The sequence below is a fragment of the Chaetura pelagica genome, unplaced genomic scaffold, assembly GCF_000747805.2.
Source record: "Chaetura pelagica isolate M959 unplaced genomic scaffold, ChaPel_1.0 scaffold8, whole genome shotgun sequence".
Classification (NCBI taxonomy): domain Eukaryota; kingdom Metazoa; phylum Chordata; class Aves; order Apodiformes; family Apodidae; genus Chaetura; species Chaetura pelagica.
In genome coordinates this window covers 2325668-2346299 of record NW_009954544.1, presented here as the reverse complement: position 1 = coordinate 2346299, position 20632 = coordinate 2325668, and the positions used below count along the sequence as shown (strand labels likewise).

Genomic DNA, 20632 nt, shown 5'->3' with positions numbered 1-20632 from the left:
AGCTGGTTATTTTCACAAATAAACAGCTATCAACAGTGTTCTCTTGGCTCCAAGCTAGCAGAGCCACAGCTGAGGAGAGTCAGCCTTACCTAGGTGAGCCATGGATGCTTCCAACACCTTCACAGCTGCAGCATAAATCCCCAAGTGCTTTGAGTTCAGGTTGTCAATGACTGCTGTCATCAGAGAGACCATTACTGGCTGTAAGGCACCTCTGAGTACAGGTATCATCAAAGCCAAAACCTCCAATGCCCTCTGGTTCACTTTCTTGTGGAAGTCCTGAAGTGTCAGGACAAAACCATCAAAAATCTGTTAAGAAAACAAATTACATGGAATCTGGATTAAAGTGTCTTGTTTCAAGAAGGGATGTAGAAACCAATACCCACCAAAGATAAAGATGGATTAATCCTTCCTGTCAGGTCTTGCCTTTGCCAGGACAATTGCACTGTTTGCCAGCAGGCTAATCCTTGCAGCAGCTGCACAACCTCATGCTGGCTGAAAAGATTTTCACGTTTCATTGAGAGGTTTGAGTGGGGACGGGCTAGTTCATATGGCGTTTCTCTTTACCTATAAATCATTAAATTGATCTCATTTTAATAATGCAAAATAGGATCTTTGGTACAAAGGTATGGAAACATGTATTTAATACGCCCATTTTCCATAAAGTTGTCCCAAGTAGAATATCATATCATAGAATATCACAGAATGGTTTGAGTTGGAAGGGATCTTAAAGATCATCTAGTTCCAACCCCCCTGCATGGGCAGGGACACCTCCCAGTAGATCAGGTTGCTCAGAGCCCCATCCGACCTGGCCGTGAACACCTCCAGGGATGGGGCTTCCAAGTACCAAGGGTAGTTTTGATTGTCAGAACTTTGGCTGGGCGAGATCCAAGTTTTGTTTTATCCATTTCAAAACCTGCATCTGGAGGAGTGCAGGGCTCTCATGAACTCTTCAGGATCCAGACCATGTGTCTGGCTAAGAGGCAGACTTAAGTTTAATGTGCTGTGCAGTTGTCATGAGAGCAGGTTCGGTCCCTCAGCAGACACATTACTAGGCCCCATTTTCCAGAAAAAACAGCAGCTGCTGGGAGGAGAAAAGATCTGTCTCAACCCATTTTCCTCCCCTTTCCAAAGGGGACCTCCAGGAAGGGTGAGAAGTCTTTCCCAAGCAGGAAAGAGATAAGGACAGAAAGGAATAGGCAGTTTTGTCTGGACGAGACAAGATGAAGTTTACAGGAGCATCCTTGGAAAAAAAAAAGTCTCTAAAAAAAAAATCAACCCAGCCTGATACTTCTCCCCCCCTCCCAACCTATTTTTCTTCTAGAGAATAATTGCCAAGCTTTCAGTGGCTGGATTTCCTTTCTTTCTACCTAACTGGTAGGAGTCAATAGAAGCTACAGCAACAGCACATTTTACCGTCATCTCATGAACAGCACTGACAGATCCCTGCTAGAGACATGTATCTGGACTGAAATTACTTTCCCTGAAGCCTGGAGTTAGATTAAATGTTTTGGGTAAGAAGGGACCAGCCTGTCCCAAATGACTAGTAAGTAGTGCCAAGACAAACCGAGTTAACTTTACTGGTACAGTCTTGGGGAGGGAGCTAACGGGAAAGGAGCAATACCTGGACAACATTAGTGGAAATGAACTGGGGGCTGCTTTTGCAGTGATCCAGGAGGAGCTCCAGCCCCTTCATCCTTGACTGAAACTCCCGGGCTGTCAGGAGGCCATTAAGCTCCAGGAGCTGTTCAGTCACTTCCACAGTGTGAACTGGGGTGCGAGGGACTTTCTGAGGGGGCAGGGCGAGTACATCAGGGCCAGGCTTCAAGCTGTAAATAATAAATACAAGGTAAGGTCTTTTGGTGATAATGTCTTCAAATAATTGTGAAGAAGACGTCTCAAGGAGACTTCCTAATCATGTGATTTCAGCTACATCCTGATCTGAAAAACAACTTAGATCCTGATCTGAAAAACATCTCATGGCAGTCGTTACAGGAGACAACCTGCAAGTAACATTATTGCTAGTGCTTAGTCAGGAAACCCAAGGCACTGAGGAAGGGTTTAATCTCATCTGTCTGCAGACATCTTAGATACTCATCTAGCATCCTTTGGTGGGGGAAAACAGGCCCTACTTGAAAGTTTATATGCCTGTCTTATAGGAGGTGTCTGCATTATAAGGAAATTAATTACTCTGGACACATCTGAATCTGGATGAAGAGCTCAGATATATCTGAAGAGATTAATCCTACCCAGAGATATTAAGAGGCATATCTGAAAGGATCCAGAGGATGAGTAACAGAGATAAAAACAGAAGCCAGGCACCCCACTACTATGCTCACATTGTTTCCCTGGAGACTGGATCCACAGATTAACAAACCCAATGGGAACCATCTTATTAGATCAGTCTTTCTCTGCTGTAAGGATAGGGAGAACCTAACTATGATAATGAGGCATGTGGTCACATTCCTGCCATTGCTGAGTGCAACACAGCTAAACATATCCTGTGTTATCAGGGGAGAACAGGTACAAGTAGCTCTCCCATTGGCATGGGGAGACAGAAGGGACCATATTCCTTGCTCGAAGGCTGATTGCAGCACAGGGGAAAAAAAGCATGCTGTCCATCAACCAGCCAGTAACAGGTCTGAGTAACATGAATAGCTACAGAAAAAGTCCATGTTGAACTATCTGTTGATGAGAACTGCTCAGAAGTTGTCTTGCTGGTACTGTCTGAGGGTCAGAAAGCAATGACTCAGCCAGGCCAAACCACATGCATGGGAAGTGCTATGTTGGGGAATGGCATCTTGTTTCTAGACTGGGACTTCTCTTCAAACCACTCATCTAAAAAAGACTCCACTCAGATACGAATACCCTGAGTGAAATTACTTTTCCTGAGTCAAACAGCAGAGACATGACCCTTTCCCAGCCTCCACAACACTGTCCTTGCCACTGCATTGGACCTCCCAAGCTGCAACTGGTGGTTGTCTCTTCCTCTCTCTCAATTTGTGTGGAAAACCCCCCAAAGAAGTTGTATTCAGCCCAATGGAGCCAATTTTTTATCACAGAAATGCTCAGTACCCTCCAATAGGAGGCAACTTGTCCTGGGATGTCTTCGAGTTCCTGTTCTTAGACTCCTTGGGGTCTCTGCCAGCTGGAGGTTCACCTTTATGGTCTTCTATTCCCTGCAAGTAGATATAAAAAAAACCATGAATCTATAGAAAATCAAATAGGAAATTACTTGTTTAAAACCCAAGTTGTAACCAGGATCACTGCTACCAAAAAAACCCTAGGAAAACATTTCATAACTTTGAGAGGGAGACAGACCAGAGCTTCAGTGGAGAAGCTTCAGTCTGCTATTTGTTTTCAATAACCCAAAGCAGGTTGCTATCATAATGGGCAGCAGTATAAAATCCTGAATTCATTAAGTCTTGAGCACAAATGGGAATAATGCAAACAGGTAGGCAACAAGTCTTCTTAAAAAGAACAATAGGAAACTTTTGCATCTCAGGAGCTTGGCCCACCGTACTGGGAGTTGACTTGGTTCACAAACACTCTCCCTTCTTCTGCTCAAGGGCACATTCCTTTCTTGAATGTAAGTGGAGAGGAATGAATGCTGGATGCTGGATTCACAGAGCTTCTTCCAGCTCCACAGTGCATGACAGCAGGGCAGTATTCCCAGTATGTGTATTAATTATTATTGCCTTGTGCATCTTTCATATATTTGAAAATTTTCTCGGCACTACTACTTGTTACAATGACTCTTTTATCTTCAGAAGCACTATATTCCTTTCCTTGCTTTACTGAGCAGGAAGAGTGAGGATGGTGTGTTATTTTATGCTTGAAGGTAAAATTTTCTCATACTTCTCTTTCCTGTTTGTGGCTGCTTTATTTCTAACCATACTAGTTCCTTTACTGTATGGAAATAAACAGGCAAAGCACCAACCCAGGAGCACTTCCAGGAGCAAAACGGTAAGAGTGAGATAGATAGGTATGTTTAAACTCATATTAGCCATCTCAGTACTTGCATAAAGGAGACATTTCTCCTGCCAAACACTCACTCTCTTCTTAATTGTTGCCATAATATCTTCCAAGTCACGTGACAGTCCGGATTGTTTCAAATACCTATCAAATTTTGGATGATTCATCAGTACATGCAGCATCTTCCGTCCGTAACACCTAGCACAGGAAAGAGAGAAATGAATGAATGCTTTTTCTGCAGACTTACTATCTAGGCTCCCTTGTGAATGAACAAAGGAAAACTGTTAATAAAATGAGCTGATATTTTAAACTCCTCGTGTGTACTATCTTCTTGAGAAGGTATTACCTATCCAGCAGAGATTTAATTCCATGTACTGCCACTGCACAAGGCAGCCAACTGAACACAAGAGACATGAGAATACAGGGCAACAGAAAAATACAATTCCACTCTGAAATTCTGGGAACGCTTCTATTGGATTGCAAGATCACATGGGATGAGCAAAGCACGCCTCCTGCTTTGCTGTCATAGCCTATTTGCAGTATCCTGCACAAGAATTTACCTTTCTTTAACTGGCAGAGAATCTAGGACAAATCACCTCATGCTCACCATTATTCTGCACTACATGTATACACATAGGCAGCTAGTTGCTCATGTGTTCTTTCCACCTCTTAATCAGAATTTAAATTAATAATCAAAGTGAGGTGGGTTTTGTTTGCTTTGGTTCTGCTATGATTAAACTGCATCTATCTTCCAGAGGAAAGCCGGAGGTCATTCAGCACAGATAATATACAAAGACTGGGAAGAAAAATTTGTGACTACTTCAGGAAACTCAGTCTGCAGAAGTGATTTAGAAAGACTGAATGCATCGGTTGAAAACAGCCAGACTTTTTTTACAAGTCTCAGTCTTACCAGAAATAAATGCTCAGGACCATTCAGCGATGAACAGTGTCCAAGACTTCAGCTTTGCATTGTGTGCATAAAAATCAAACAAAATTGTTTCACTGACTAATCTGAACTCCATTCATCTAATAAAGATTAATTCAAGTCATAGGAATCTGTCAGTGGTCCTTCCTGCTGGACAACCTCATGTTACCTAGTAGTGATTTCCTTAGACAACGTTATCCATAGCATTCTCCTCACCAAGGAGACCACCTCCAGTGCAGGGAAGCCCACATGGGGGAAGGGAATTGAAACAAAAAAGTCAGCATGGGGCAAAAAGAAGACTTTGCCTTGGTTGAAGAGGACTGGGTTAGAGACCAACTAAGTAAACTGCACATCCACAAAACCATGGGCCCTGATGGGATGCACCCAAGAGTGCTGAGGGACCTAGCAGAAGTCATTGCTGGACCATATTCCATCATCTTTGATGGAGAACAGGAGAGGTACCTGAGGACCAGAGGAAAGCCAATGTCACTCCAGTCTTCAGAAAGAGCAAGACAGAGGACTCAGGTAACTGCAGACCAGTCAACCTCACCTCCATCCCTGGAAGGGTGATGGAACAGCTTGTTCTCAGTGCCATCTCAAAACATGTTCAGGAAAAGGTCATCAGAAGTAGTCAGCATGGATTCATCAAGGGGAAGTCATGCTTGACCGATCTGATAGCCCTCTATGATCACATAACTGGATGGATAGATGAGGGGAGGGCAGTGGATTTAGTCTACCTTGATTTCAGCAAGGCTTTGACACTGTCTCCTACAATGTCATCACAGCCAAATTCAGGAAGGCTCTACTAGATGGTAGGCAGTGAGATAGACTGAGAACTAATAGTGAGGCAGAGTCTAGTTGGAGACCTGTACCTAGTGGGGTTCTCCAGGGGTTGGTACTGGGTCCAGCCCTGTTCAATATATTCATTAATGACCTGGATGAAGGGATGGGGTGTACCATTAGTAAGTATATAAAACTGAGAGGGGGGCTGGACACACCAGAGGACTGTGGTGACATCCAGCGTTTCTTCCACAGGTTGCAGAATTGGGCAGGGAGACACATAATGGAATTGAACAAGGGCAAGTACTGTATCTGGGGAAGAGGAGGCCAATGGCATCCTGGGGTGCCTTAAGAAGAATGTAGCCAGGAGGTCAAGGGAGGTTATCTTCCTGCTCTGCTCTGCCATGGTGTGGCCTCAGTCGAATACTGTGTCCAACTCTGGGCTCTGCAGTTCATGAAGGATAAAGAACTACTGGAAAACTTCCAGCACAGAGCCACAAAGATGGTTAGGGGAATGGAGCATCTGCCCTGTGAGCAAAGGCTGAGAGAGCTGGGGCTGCTCAGCCTGGAGGAGACCGAGGGGGGATCTCATGAACCCTTATAAATATGTAAAGGGTGGATGTCAGGAGGATGGGTCCAGTCTCTTTTCAGCAGCATCCAATGACAGGACAAGGGACAACGGGCACAGGCTGGAGCACAGGAGGTTCAAGCTAAACTTAAGGAAAAACTTCTTTCCTATGAGGGTAACAGAGCACTGGAACAGGCTGCCCAGAGAGGAGGTGAAGTTTCCTTCTCTGGAGACATTCAAAACCTATCTGGATGTGTTCCTGTGTGATCTACTGCAGGTGATCCTGCTCTAGCAGGGGGGTTGGACTAGAGGATCTTCAGAAGTCACTTCAACCCTGACGAGTCTATGACACACTGTGAAGTAACTTTCTTAACATTTACTTCCCCTTCCACACTTCTGTGGTTGCATCACTTATAGCCAGGTATCAATCAGGTTTTAAATTTAAGGAGGCAGAATGAAGATCATCACCTTGTGTCCTGGTGACAGTCCTGAGCAAGCCTCACCAGCGTGTGCACCAGGAGCTGGGTCCTGTCGCGTGTACCTGACAGGAGCTTCTCGGCTCCAACTTGCTCCACCAAGGTCAACAGGTGTTTGGCCGCGCATTTCCGCACCAGGACGTTGCTGTGCCTGGAAACGAGAGCAAACACTGAGGCACAAGGAAAGCAGGGCCAGAAGCACAGGCCTTGGCCATAGCCAAGGTCCCTGTCATTGCTGGGGCAAAGAGGTGTGGCATCTCACTGCAATTTTAGCCACTGGTAGAAGACTCTGCGCTCAGATAAGCGCAAAATTGGCTTTGTACAGAGGGGCTATGTGCAAGGGAGAGGGAAGAACTTAATCTCCCTGGACTGCTTGATACTCGGCTTCTTTCCCAACATTAACTCTGAGAAAGAGGGAAAGACAATTCATGCTCACTCGTCACAGGGCTCCCACTACACAGACAGCACTGCAGCAGGACTGGGGCTAATTTCACCCATTTATCTCCAAAGTTGCAATCCCTTGAAAAACACAAATTGGAGAAAAAACCCTGTGGGGCATGAAGATATAGAATATCCAGCTAAGCAGCCAGTTTGTTCCTTGAGGTTTGGCAAGAGGTACGTTTGAATGTCTTACCCTTTTTAAAAGCAGAGGAAAGGGTAGCATTTGTTTTAGCCAGGCTGTTCTTTCCAGAGGAAGCCTCTTTGCAACCATCTAGCACAGCCCTAAAACTTTCAGGCTTCAGCCATCCCATGGCAGCTGGCCATGAAGGCACCTGTAAAGTAGCTCACAATCCCAAAGCTAATATGCTGAGCAGGCTGTGCCACACACAGTGGGTTATTCTCCACATGCTCTGTATCCCAGCAATTATCCTCCTTATTTCTCAAGTTAATGGCATCATGATGATGCCTGTTTTTTCCTAGTGCTTCTGTGGTTAGCACAGAAATATCTAAGGGTGCTCACTGCTGGAATCCCATTGTCCCTCTTCCTGCAAAGCCACAAGGCTGTATCACCACCCTTTGCAGGAAGTTTTGCTTCCCCATCATCCACCACGTCTAGGCAGTGTTGACAGCCTGTGAGAACAAACAGGCTGGAGCAGGGCAGAGGCAGATAACGAGGAAGGGAGTGAAGCTGATGAGAGAATCTAATCACTGAGTTCAGAGAAAATGCAGAAGAAAGGACCCTTCCCTCCCATCATTCCCCTTCTGCCTCCCGTTCCTTCCCCCTACCCACACAATTTAAGGAGAAGGGTGTCACTACAAGGAGGATGACATACCAGACTCCCGTAGCCATGAGAGCAGCCATCGCTCTTGCCGGAGTCACATTCGCCACCATCGTTCCCAGGGACTGACTGGCTGCTTCCCGAATGAACTCGCTGGACTCCCCCGTCTTCTGCAGCAAGACAGAAGCAATCCCAGCCACCTCGTGGTCCATGTGGTGCTTCAAGGTCCTGAAGAGCTCTCCCAGAGTGACGACTGCAGAGCGGGACACCTTCGAGCGGAGGTTGCTCACCTGTGCAAGTCACGAGGGAAACACATTTTTTTTTAATCGGTTCCCCTAAAGTCCCAGGAAAGGACATGACTTCTCACTGTGTCCAGGTGGAAAATAAGGGCACGGTTAGAGCAGAAGACCACAAGCACAGAGACACACTCACTCGGGCCCACTTACACAACTTCAACAAGACTGCAAGCCTAAGCGCTGCTCCACCCAGAACAAAGGGTGCTACTTCGCCCAGAATTTGCACTGCTTTGATTTTAGGCCCTTTTGTTGAGAACAAACAAATTAAAGCAAGCTTTCTAAGTTAAAAAGGCACAAATCTTAAAGACAAAATAGAGGAAAACAAGTACTTTCCTCCTGTCCAAAAAGGCAGCACTGGCAGTATGAGCACTCAGGCAGAAAAAGGAAGACATGGGCTCCAGTCCACAGACTAATTCACAGCAGGGACTCGTCGACTCAGGAGAACCCCAACTGGTGGCCTCAAGGTACTCAAGGATCCTGAAGATCACATGCAATTACAGCTGCAATCTGTGGGGTTTTACAGCATCTAGTGCTGCTTTGGAGTGATCCCCGATTGCAAAAGCCTCTCCCATGTGGGTAAGGAAGAAGCCTCCCATGTGGGTAAGGAACCTGAGCCTCAGAAGCTTGATTTGAAAGGTAATTTGAAGGACAGGGCAGTGCTGCTTTCTGCCAGATTTAGTTGTGCCTGTTAATAGAAATGAACAACACAAGTGCTAGAAGTGCTTGTGAAAACAAAATCTGGGACTGGGGTGAAATGAAAGCTGAAAGATGTCTCTGCACATGAGGGTGTAACAGAGAGGAAGAAGTTTCCTCAGAATTTTAAAAATAATACAAACATTAGACAAGCTAAGTTGAAAGGGCTTCTCCTCCTAACCCTGACCTCAGAGCAGGAGAATCTGAGTCCTGCATATCTAAGCAGAAAGGGTTGAGGTGTCCAACACCACAAGCAGCATTCAAGCCTCTACTGCCATTAAGTATGGGCTAAAAGGACTGATTTCAATAGAAATGGGTTAAGTCTTACTGTCTTCCGCAAGCAGAAGAAAATGTATTATGTTTGGCAATCACGTAGTAAGAGGACAAGGCAGCTGGTTCAGGCCACAGACAAATGCCTAGCTGGAAATACAGCCACAGATGTTATAAAGGAGCTCAGGTTGAGCCCTGCAAACCCCACACAGGTTCTCCAACCACCTGGTGATTGCAGTGCAAAATTTCACCTGTGCACAGAGGCAACAGATCAATGGAAAGGGCAAATTACCAAAAATAAACACAGAAAGGCAAGATATCATCAGGAAACACTGGAAAACAAATACTTGCAGTCAATCCTTCAGGATGCTGAGGAGGAAGAAGTGGGAGGAACCTGGGAGAAAAAGCTGCAGTGTTCAATTACAGCTTGGGCAGAGATTTGGGCAGTGGCAAATCACTTAACTTCTGTCTCAGTTTCTGCATTTATATGTTGCATTATAACGACACCTACCTCGAAGAGGAGAATAACAGATGTCCTACATTCCAGTAAACACAGCCTTATGTACAAACAGATCACACAGAGAAGTGACAAAGCTATTAGAAAGATGAGGACCAACAACAGTAACAAAGAAAGACACCGAGCACACATACAAATAAACAAGCATGCATCTACCCTGTGCCCTGTGTACAGAGTACATGGGACAAAATTCAACACAATGTTCTTACCTCTTTGGTAATTGCGATGGAAACATCATGAAGTCTAGACAGAAGGACTTCTGAGTGGCAGTTAGCCAGGCATCTGATGTCAAAGAGTCCCTTCACCTGCTGCTCCCTGAAAGGCAATTACCAAAACAGACTGATATTTCTCAGCACCCTCTGAACTGAGCAGGGTGGCAGCTCAAACAAGCAAAGGGAGGTGCTTCCCATACAGCACTTGATTAAATCACAGAACTCGTTGCTACAGGGTGCTGTGACAGTCAAAAGTGTACATAAATCCAGAAGGTACACAGATGGTTTCAGAGTGGATGTGTTCATCTGTATCTTTAAACAAGACAGTGCTCCTGAAATCCCTGGCACATGAAGTCCTCATGTTGCTGCTTCCTCGAAGCTGGGACACTGTGCCATGTTTCTGTCTCTTGCACCCTCCCTGTAACCTGAGATGCAGTCCTGACTGGCTGTTACTGGGTAATTTTCCCTCTCCACAACCCCTGGAAGGCCGTTCAGCAATGAGTCTTCACTGCCACTCCATAACTGAGTTTGCACTGACATCTAGTCGTGTTGTATGTGCCCAAACCCCAGAAAAAAAAAGCCACTGTGTCCTAAGATTCCACACCTGGGCAAGAACAAAATGCTGGATTTTCCAGAAAACCCATACTTAAAGCAACACCCACAACAGCAACATGCTATTTGAAAGTAGTAAATACCCACCCCATGCAGCTTGCTTTGTGAAGAACCTGAGCTACATGAAGGCACATGATGCAGCCACTGGTTCACGAGGGATGCAGGGCTGGACTGGGGATCCATACCCACGGGGCTCCCTGAGTGCAACCCAGACCCCCACACCTGCAGCAGCTCTCTGTACCTCACAGGGCACCAAACAGGAATGGGGAAGAGAAAGGGAAGAGGGGCAAAACAACACAGTCACACAAGGAAATGGATCACGGGAAGATTTTTCATGGTTATCCCAGTGCTAAAGAGCCATAGTGAGTGTCTGCAGACCCAGAGAGCAAAAAGACAACTAACAGCAGCTGAAGGGTGTACAGCCTCCTCCAGGCTGTGTCTAATTTCAGGACACACCATAATTATCAACAAAACATCTCTGGCCCATATTAAGCAGTGAGGAGGAAAATGCTGAGTTCTAAAAGTTCCAGATTCCTAAAAGGTTTTTTTTTCCTTGGCTTCTGCCATGAGCCCTTCAGGAGAAATGACAGGCTGAGCAACTCTGCACCATGTCTCAGCTGTTTCTCAGAAATAGGAACTCCCCACAGGTGCTCCCAAGACTCTCATGCCAATGGCCACAGGGAGGCCCTGCCCCTGCATCCAGCAGTGGGACCAGAGATAAATCCTTACGCAGCCCCACCTGGGCCAGTGACCTGAGGCCCCCAAATCTCTAAACTCAAGACCTGCCTCTGGCTTCAGCCAGCAAATCATCTCCTTCCACAACTTCCTCTCTTCCTTTTAAGACTTCACTTGCAGGTACGTGGAGCAGAGAGCAAAGCTGGGAAGCAGCATGGAACTGCAGCTGCTGTAGCACTGCAGGAAAAAAAAAAAAGGCTGCTCTTGCATCTTTACACTGTGACTGTTCTGGAGTGGCTTCATGAGCTACCTGTGGACATCTGGGATGTCTGGGCTCAGTGGCACTAGAAAAAAAAAAAAGTTTCTAATTTACTGTTACACTGAAAGGCAGGAAGAGTGAGCAGGGGGCTTCTTACCAGTCGTCACTGCTGAGCAACGTGAGCGTGGCAAGCAGCATCTGCTGGGGCCTGGGTCTGGTTCCCCAGGTGTCTCCACCCCCCATCTCCTCTCCACATTCCAGGGAGTCCAGAGCAGTGGCCATCAGCGAGTTCACTGCAAGGAGAGGGCCAGCTATCAGCACCACACACCCTGGGGCAAGGCACCCCACCACTGAGCAGACTGCAACCCCATCTCCCAGCCAGGATTACACATGGGTGCAAACCAGCATTGGTCCAGAGACTTTGCTGCTGTCTGGCTCGTTGCTTTCCCCAGCACCCTGACACCTCCCAGTCACCCCCAGCTGGACGCCTGCTTCTTGCATAAACCTGAAAACTGGGCACACAGAGCCAGCTCCCAAGTGCATTTAGGTACCACAGCCAGCTTGCCAATTCAGTGCCACAGGCCTCACCTCACACTCAGAGCCAGTGCCACCCAGCAGGACTTGCTAACCCAGTGTCCTGGTTTGAGCCAGGATGAAGCCAATTTTTCTTTTTACTGATTTTTTTTTCCTTCAGTAAGCTTTCTTGTAACTAGCAACAGTGTGTTCTGCTAGGCTGATAAGACAGAGGAATGTTTTTCTAACTACTGAGGCTTCAAGGCCGCACCTGCACTCTGCCGGCTCAGACACTGTGGGGAGATCTGTGACCCCCCCGTAGGAGGCTGAGTTAGACAGACAGCAAAATTGGCCAAAGATATTCCATTCCATATATCTACGTAAGCTCAGAGGAAGGTCAGAGATCACAGAAGACAACTTCCTCCTTCTTTCCCCCTTCTCTTCCGTCCATGGCCAGCGTCCAGGGAGGACTCTGTTCATCCATCACCGTCGATCCTCAGACTTGATCTCTCCTGACCCCCATAACTCTCTGCTCTGTTCCAGCAGCAGCTCTGGGATTCCTCGGGACTCTTCCCAGTTCAGGGAAGTGCTGTGGGAGTTGCTGGGGTGGGGGGAGGCGAGAGGTTTTTTGCCCATTCCTGAATATATTTGTATATAATTGTATATATTTTCTTGTATAATTCATTAGTGTTTTAATTAAAGCTGTGTAGTTTAGTTTTCAATCCAGCCAAGTCTCTCTCTTTTTTTTTCTCTCTCCTTCCCTACCTGGGTTGGGGGGAGGGGGGATTGAGAGCGTTGTTGTCGGACCTGAGTCAAACTGTGACACCCAGGAGTAAGCTCTTGAGATCAGCACATACCATCACATCCCTGTCACCTGGAGCACCAAGAATAGCTGTACCAGGAAACTTTCTGAGGAAACACCTCCAACTGTTACCAGTGGCTACCAAGCCTGAACACTGAGTACTGCTGGGCTCAGAAGAATGCACAAGCAACCACCAGGGAACAGTGATACCTGACCCTCCAAATCTGACAGTGCCTGTTTTCATGAACATCAGGTCACTTTCCAGCACCAGTGCTGTATTTTGGACTATCAGTACGAGCAAAAGCTAGAGCTCAAGGCTTTACCAGTACTTTGTTTAGCTAAACTTTCCAATGAATCTATAAGCACCAGTTGCTCCAGTATCATCAAGCTGGAGTGGATCCAAAGCAGGTTTGCTCTCAATCCTCAGGAGAGGCTTTGGACACAAGAGCCTACCTGTGGCTGAGGAATGAGGCAGTTTGTCCTCCTTGTGCAAGGAAAGAGCTGGTGCAGGGACTGCAGCAGATTGGGCTCACCTGAGTTGTGTGGGAAGCTGCCACCTTGCTTGGTGATAGGGAGGCTGGGCAGTGAGGGCCTGTTGACCTGTCTCCTCAAGGCAGTACCAGCATTCTCTCTGCGTGCATTGGTTATTCTGGGAAACGTGGAAACTGTCCCTTTGACAGGCAGTGGGCCAACACCTGCAGAGACTGAAAAGGATCTTCTGAGTGGAGAGTGTGAAGACCACCCTATGGGCTTGGAAAGGGCTAGAAATCTTGCTCAAGTGGGGCAACATCCCTTTGTTGTCCCAAACAACTCCAAGTATAAAAGTTGCACACTAGCATGGGACAATAATCACAGAATGCAGTGATGCTTTCCCTAAGAAAAGAAGAAAACTCAGCACTGCTTTTCTTTTGCTTTTCTGTTTCAGAGCCTGGATAGTGAAGTTTCATTTTGGGGACTGCTCACCAGTACTTCACAAAATAATAGCAAAAGAGCAGATAACCTTGTCCCATGCCTTTGGACTGACTGCTGCCTCTGAAGTTCACTGCCACTGCACTTGTGGGAGCCCAGGCAGCAGGAAAATCAGAGTCCATCAGCTGCAATTCAGTCAGTGACACTTCTTGCTTGCGTGGGTAAAACACAAGCAGTGGTGAAGGGCTCCAGCCCAGCTCTGCAATGTGGGCTCCTCAGCAGGGAGTGGTCTGAGCAGGATCATGTCCTGTCACATGAACAAGATCTGTCCTGTTACATAAAACTGCAAAAGATCTCACTCATTAGAAATTAAGTTTAGTTTTGTTTCTTCCAAGTTGCACCTGGGTTGAAAAGCATTCTTTTGGACTCACCCATTCACCCTTCTTGGAGGCTACTCTCAATCTGGGAGTCTGAAGGTCCATTGTACTTTGCAAGACAGAATTATCCAGTCTGAAAGACTTCATAGGGGAAGGTGAGATTCCCTAATTGACTCAGTGTGGGCCATGGGCAAGATGCTTCATGCTTCTGTATTCTTCTTTGGAAAGCATAGATAAATCGTATGTGAACTTCCACTCTCATACAGTCTTCCAATCTGATGTCATGTATGTTTGCAACACTATGCAAATGGCAAGCAAGTGAACAAAAAGGCCCACATCTATAGTAACCACTTACTTTCTGTGCCTGCAACCTCAGGGTCAATACTCTGCCTAGGGAGCAGAAAGGGCTTTTCTTTCTCTCTATGCAAAAGTTCCATCACATTTATTTGCTTCTGGAGTATTTTCTTCCAAACTGACGTTGACAAGATAACATGGATCTAGTTGCAAGGAAAATACATCAGAGTATAAAGAGAGATACACAAACAATACAACACACTTACTCAGGAACACAGTAGCAGACTTATCATAGTCTTTATGACTAGCTCCATATATATCCCAGTAGTTTCAGAACAATTCCCCCTTTCCTCACCTTAGCATACAGTCCACCCAGTTGTGTGTAACATAACCTTCCACTGGTCTAATACACTGTTTCCCAATCTACATCAGGAAGCCCTCCTTGAACCAACAGTCATAAGAGTGCTCCAAGACCTATTAAGAGCTCACAAATTACCAGTGAACAGGCAGTTCCGTTCCTACTGGGCAGGCCAGGGGAAGAAAACCCATCTGCAACAACCAGCAAGGAGAGATAATTTGCTGTTTCTGAACACTCGGGGCTAGTACTGGCACCTGCTTCTCACATCCTTGCTTCTGAAGGACTCAGGTGCTCTCTGAGAAGACGAGTCCAAAAAAGGAGTCATGCAAAAACAAGTTTGAGAATCACTGGTCTTAATGAATAGAAGAATCAAGAATGAGAGGGCTCTGAGATACAGCAAGAAAGGTAACCAAGGAAAAGCAAGATCTCCCATTTTATTTTGCAGCCTTGCTTACACTCAACACCATAATCTTTGCTTCTGTGCTTCCAAGCATGCACTTTGCACACATTCACTGGTGTGTAACTTGTTCTGTTCCAAATTGGCCTTCGTACCTAAAGAATGCCTCTTAAATAACCTTAGCACCAACTCCCAACCAGTGACTCCTGCACCAATGAAAATGCTCAAGCAATTGCTCTGTAGCTGTCAAATGTATTCCAAAGAGAATCCACTCCCCAAGGGAAGAAGATTATGAATATCAGTGACATTTTATGCCGAGCACTGAACTGTCACTGAAAAGGAAAAGCCTGTTCACCCCTGTCTTTAATCCTTACCTTTCAATTGCTGTCCTTCAAGTCATCGTCACTGGGAAGGTGAGGCCTCACAAGATGATCCATCTCCTCAGCCTGGCTGAGTGGGAGGCCTGTTAGTGGGGACACGGATTTACACAAAGGTCCAGCAAACCTCATGTCACCAACAACACAATGTTGAATTACAGGCAAGACAGGTTCCAGAGTTGGGGACTCTGGTAAGACACAGATACAGATTATGTGGAAGAAAAGAAGGTACTACCATTCTGTGCTGGCAGCAGGAATCCATCAGACTCACACCTACTGCATGATAAAGGAATCAGCCCTTGGCTTCTGGTGAGCAGGTGTGTTTGATAGAGAAGAGCAGAGAGATGGAGATTGCCCCTGCCAAAAAGGTTCTTACAACACCCTCATTTCCCAGTTACTAAAATAACTCCTGGTTTTTAATAGCTATATTTAATAGCCTTTGTAGAGATAAGAATCAACATTTCTTCCTCTTTGCTGGAATATTTTAGAGGGCATTTGAAGAAAATCTTTGATTGCTGGAGTGTCAAGGAAACCACAATTGTGTTCTTGAATCTAGAAATAATTTTTCCCAAGGGGTTTCATTCCAAATTGTAGCAAATCAGTCCCTCTTCTGGGCAGCCTCACTAAAAACTGATTTTCTTAATGGGAATAGCACAGTGCAGCTCCTTCTAAAATACTCTCCAACAGAACTGTTAAAACCCAAGAGAACTAGTAATTCCTTAAATGGCTTCCCAGATGATAAAATCATATGATAGCCAAGCAGTAAAAAAAGGAGTAACTTTCTTAAATCAGGATTTTCTTCCCTGTGGAATGGGAATTTACCTATGTCAACATGGCACATCGATAGCAGGGATACAGACCTCACATCTCATTACCAGGCCTGATTTATGCCCAGTTGAACCACAGTTCCTGTCCTGGATGGCAATAATATTGATTTGGCTACAGTTGATAATGGAGAAGTCATATGACAGAGAAATGTGATGCCACACTGGAGAAGGGCATCTGCAGCTCTCTGGTCAGCCACGTACTCTGACACTGAGGACTGACCTACAAGGGCCATTTCACCCAGAATTTTGTTTTGGATCTTTTTTTCATTTGGCTGAGGCCAACACTTCATATTCAACCCCTTTCCATACTCACCTTCTTCTCCAGTGGTCCAACTGCTGCCACGAAACTGCTGGTCCAAAGCAAAGCTTCCACCTTGGAGAGCTGCATATCTGGGTCTGAATTTGGGAATGATCCCACAGTAGACAGCAACTGGACCATGACACTTAACTTTAAAATAAGGACAGCACAAATTACTCAGATTTGCAGTGTTAGATATGGAGAGGAAAACGCAGGCAGCCATTCTCCACCTCACTGTGTTCTACACTGATGCACTTACATTCCAGAACTTTGACAGCTGAACATCTTAAAAATTCTGATGTGGCAAGCTGCCCATCCACCACTAAAGGATCTCTTTCCTCTCCTTTCACAGGGTAGACAACCCACCCTGGTCTCCAGAATTTGACAATGTCTAATAAGTAGATGCTTTCCAAAGCTAGTGCTAGTTTTAAAGTCCTTTGTTTCTGTAATTCCCACTCAGTTTTGGGTGGGGTTTTGTTGTTGTGGTTTTTTTCTCTTCATAATAAAGAAAAGACTAGGACACAATTAATCACCAGATGTTGTAACTACAAGGTGTCTTCATAATAAAGAAAAGACTAGGACACAATCACCAGATGTTGTAACTACAAGGTTTGCACTGTGCGTAAGATGTCCCAGTATCCAGTGAGCTTCATTCATTACTGGATCTGTAGGATGGAAATTGTTCATCCAAATTTCCTCCTTTGGTTTGCTTCACTGCCACAGGGGTTTATTCCTTGCTTACTTTACTGCAGTCACCCAAAACCAACAGAAAAATGTCCTGCCTCAAAAACTTTCTGACCTTGGTTGTTCCCAAAAATTCAAAATCACACACAGTGTGTTCCCCTGCCCCTTGTCTTTGCCAGTATCTTCCCCATTACCCAGCCTCCAAGGCTGGGCTCTCGCCTGTACAGCATGAAGAATAAGCTGCTGCACTTGCCAGCATCTCCAGAGGCTTATGATCAGCACTTGGAACACAGGTTTTGCACATGCTCTGCCTCCCCATGCCAAGCAGCTTTCCCAGGCACCAGTGCTGCTGCTGCAGGCGAACGTCCTCCAGGCAAAGGCTGTGGGAACAGGGCTACAAGTCCTGCCTGAACAAGTTGCCAGTCTGTTGCAGCACTTTTACCTGCTGTGAAATCATCTTGTGTTGCCCTGGTTGGGGGGACAATGGGCTCTTTGCAGAGGAGAGTCTTCTCGAAGTGCTGCTGCTCACTGGGCCTGATGCAGCTGCCGGTGGGTTCCCCTCCAGCGTCAGGAAACCTGCATGGAAAAAGAACACTGTTAGTGCCCATGACAGACATCAGTTTCTGGCCCAGCTGCTCAAGGCAGGTGGTGTTAAAACAACATAAAAATGCATTTAAGGTATGCATTTTCCACATTCTGTTAACACCAATGGCCACGAAGGCCAAAAAGACTGTTGGCAGAAGCGTAACTCCACCTCAGCAGCTGCTCTCCCCATGACCCCCACATGCACTGCAGGTCTCTCACTGCTGCTGGACCCAGTGCAGCGTGTTGGAATTGTTCCCACTGAATTCAGCACTGCAGAAGTTTTATCCTATTGAATACAAATGTATTTAAGGGGGGGCCACCAGGCTAACAATACTGGAGATTGGCGTGTAACTCCTACCTCTAGCACTTTCCAGCAGTCTGCAAGATTTTCTCCATAGAAAGGGGTAAATAAGATTTTATGACATATCCATGAGTAATTCTGATGCACAATGATAAACTCGGAAACTTAGAATGACGTGGTTATTTTGTGTAAGATGCACTCTGTATATATACACAAGTTCAAACTGCAGTCAGAGAGGCACACAATCAGTACCACAGCAGCTGCTTGTCTTCTGAGAGTAGGTCTTCATGGTACGTGGGATTTCTGCTGCAATGGACTCTAGGAAAAGCTCTAGATGCCCAGCACGCAAGGCTTGGGTACAGAAGCAGTCACCATTAGCACCTTGAACTACTATATCCTCAAATTAAGTCCAACCAGTGGCCCATGTCTTGAAATATTACGCCAGCAGTTTTTCAGCTCACATTGGTTTCTTCTAAAAGCATTTTCCTTAGACATAGTGGACTCGTCTCCCTCAGTGCTTCCCTCTTAGCTGCCTCAGGGAGAGAGGGCTCCCACACCATACTCCTGTGTGAAGCCATCCCAGAGGGCTACCACAGTATGTTCCCTGGCCAGCAGTGCTCTCCTTGTGGGGCCCTGCACACAGCTCCACGCATCTTTTATGAAGGCACAAACCAGCTCTAAGAACTCATAACTACAGCAGGTTTCCACAAACGGCTGCAAAAACCCAAGAAAACTGCAAGTGAGCATCCTGAATCAGGCAGGGGAATTCTCAATGACCTGAAACGGTTTCATTCAGCTGTAACATGGGATCTGAGTTTTGTACTGCAGTTTTCCATTATGAGTAACAAGCACGGGGAGCATGAGGTGCAGGGCTGATAGGCAAAAGCAAGAGCATTATCCTCCGATGAGACCAGTGTAGTTGTCCATTTTATTGATCTTACATCTATTCTGCTAGAGTCACAGTACTGCTCTTAGCACTTTTTTTGAGAAAAAGATAAATAGAAAAATCATCAAATCTTTCTCCCAGACTTTATTGTTTCCTGGCACACAGGCTTGCACCGAGCAACCTCCACCAGAGCACCCTGCCTGGCTCCTGCCAGCCCACACTGGAGCAGCCCCTTGCTGAGAAAGGAAAGTGCACAAGGCAGGGCTTGTCCACCAACCTCCTCCACAAACACAGTGTCCTTCACTTTGGAAACCCAGCTCCATGTCGCTAAGCTTGTCATCCCCCCAGGATCTTTAGAGCCCCACCACAAGGCCTCCTGCAAGGGTACAAGGATTTCTCCTGCTCCAGACCCTGCGTTTCCAAAGCTGGGGGCAGGGATGGCCACTTGTGAAGCGGGACCCCCTCCCCAGGAAGGCAGCAGGCTCCCCCTCCCAGCTGCACCAGCGCAGCGGGCAAAGCGTCCCGCACCATGAACAGGGCTGCACAGCAACCGCTCTCTGAACAAATCTCGAGTGTGAGAAGCAAGAAACACCTTTCACCTGCGGGGCTGCAGCTTTTAAGGGCCCGAGGGACCCCAGCAGCACCTGAGAGCTGCACGCAGGGACACACTCGGCAGGGGCACAGTCCATAGGGACACAGTCCATAGGGACACACTTGGCAGGGGCACAGTCCATAGGGACACAGTCCATAGGGACACAGTCCATAGGGGCACAGTCCATAGGGACACACTCGGCAGGGGCACAGTCCATAGGGACACAGTCCATAGGGACACAGTCCATAGGGACACAGTCGGCAGGGGCACAGTCCATAGGGACACAGTCCATAGGGACACAGTCCATAGGGACACAGTCCATAGGGACACACTCGGCAGGGGCACAGTCCATAGGGACACAGTCCATAGGGACACACTCAGCAGGGGCACAGTCCATAGGGACACAGTCCATAGGGACACACTCGGAGACGACGAGAAAGGGAACCCGGCCACTAAGCAGCGAGTTCTCAGCCGCTGTGCCCACCTGCAAGGGAACAGGCTGGTTGTTCCCTTGCGCCGGGGAGCCCGGCTGCCCGGGGAGCCTCCAGCTCAGCTCTGCAGGGTAAAGTTGAACGCTCCTTCCTCTACGGGGAAACAGCATGAGCAGCACAGGAAGCTGAGACCCTCATTAAGCCACCAGAACAGACAAGCAGAGGGAAGAAGGCCCGCGGGTCTGACTGAGACAACCCAGGGGCATCGCAAGTGTTCAGCAACAAGAAGTTCGAGGGGTTCGTCCCTCCCCCTCAGGCTTATAGTTGATACCTCCCCCCAAACCTCAACCCCAGGGGTACCGCGCACTCCTGCTTGAAAAGGGAACGGGAACACGGTACAAAGGAGGCGATTCACACGCGCCGCAGTTGCCCACGGCGGAGTGTGGGATTTGGAGCATAGGAAGTTCAAGGTGAATATCCGAAAAATTTTTTTTACTGTGAGAGTGACAGAGCACTGGAACAGACT

At 46.8% G+C, this 20632-nt stretch overlaps 1 protein-coding gene across 1 annotated transcript in view; it reads right to left on the bottom strand.

The window, feature by feature from the left end:
- FAM179A (family with sequence similarity 179, member A) overlaps positions 1 to 20632 on the bottom strand; it is a 28326-nt gene that overhangs the window by 3759 nt on the left and 3935 nt on the right. The window contains exons 2-14 of the mRNA XM_010005005.1: positions 19612 to 20259; positions 17754 to 17887; positions 16643 to 16777; positions 15511 to 15690; positions 13324 to 13485; positions 11633 to 11768; positions 9927 to 10032; positions 7996 to 8231; positions 6714 to 6872; positions 4053 to 4170; positions 3073 to 3176; positions 1622 to 1826; positions 90 to 306 (exon numbers count right to left, since the gene is read on the bottom strand). Of these exons, the coding sequence (XP_010003307.1) occupies positions 90 to 306; positions 1622 to 1826; positions 3073 to 3176; positions 4053 to 4170; positions 6714 to 6872; positions 7996 to 8231; positions 9927 to 10032; positions 11633 to 11768; positions 13324 to 13485; positions 15511 to 15690; positions 16643 to 16777; positions 17754 to 17887; positions 19612 to 20259 (2540 nt within the window). The remainder of the gene's footprint in view (positions 1 to 89; positions 307 to 1621; positions 1827 to 3072; positions 3177 to 4052; positions 4171 to 6713; positions 6873 to 7995; positions 8232 to 9926; positions 10033 to 11632; positions 11769 to 13323; positions 13486 to 15510; positions 15691 to 16642; positions 16778 to 17753; positions 17888 to 19611; positions 20260 to 20632) is intronic.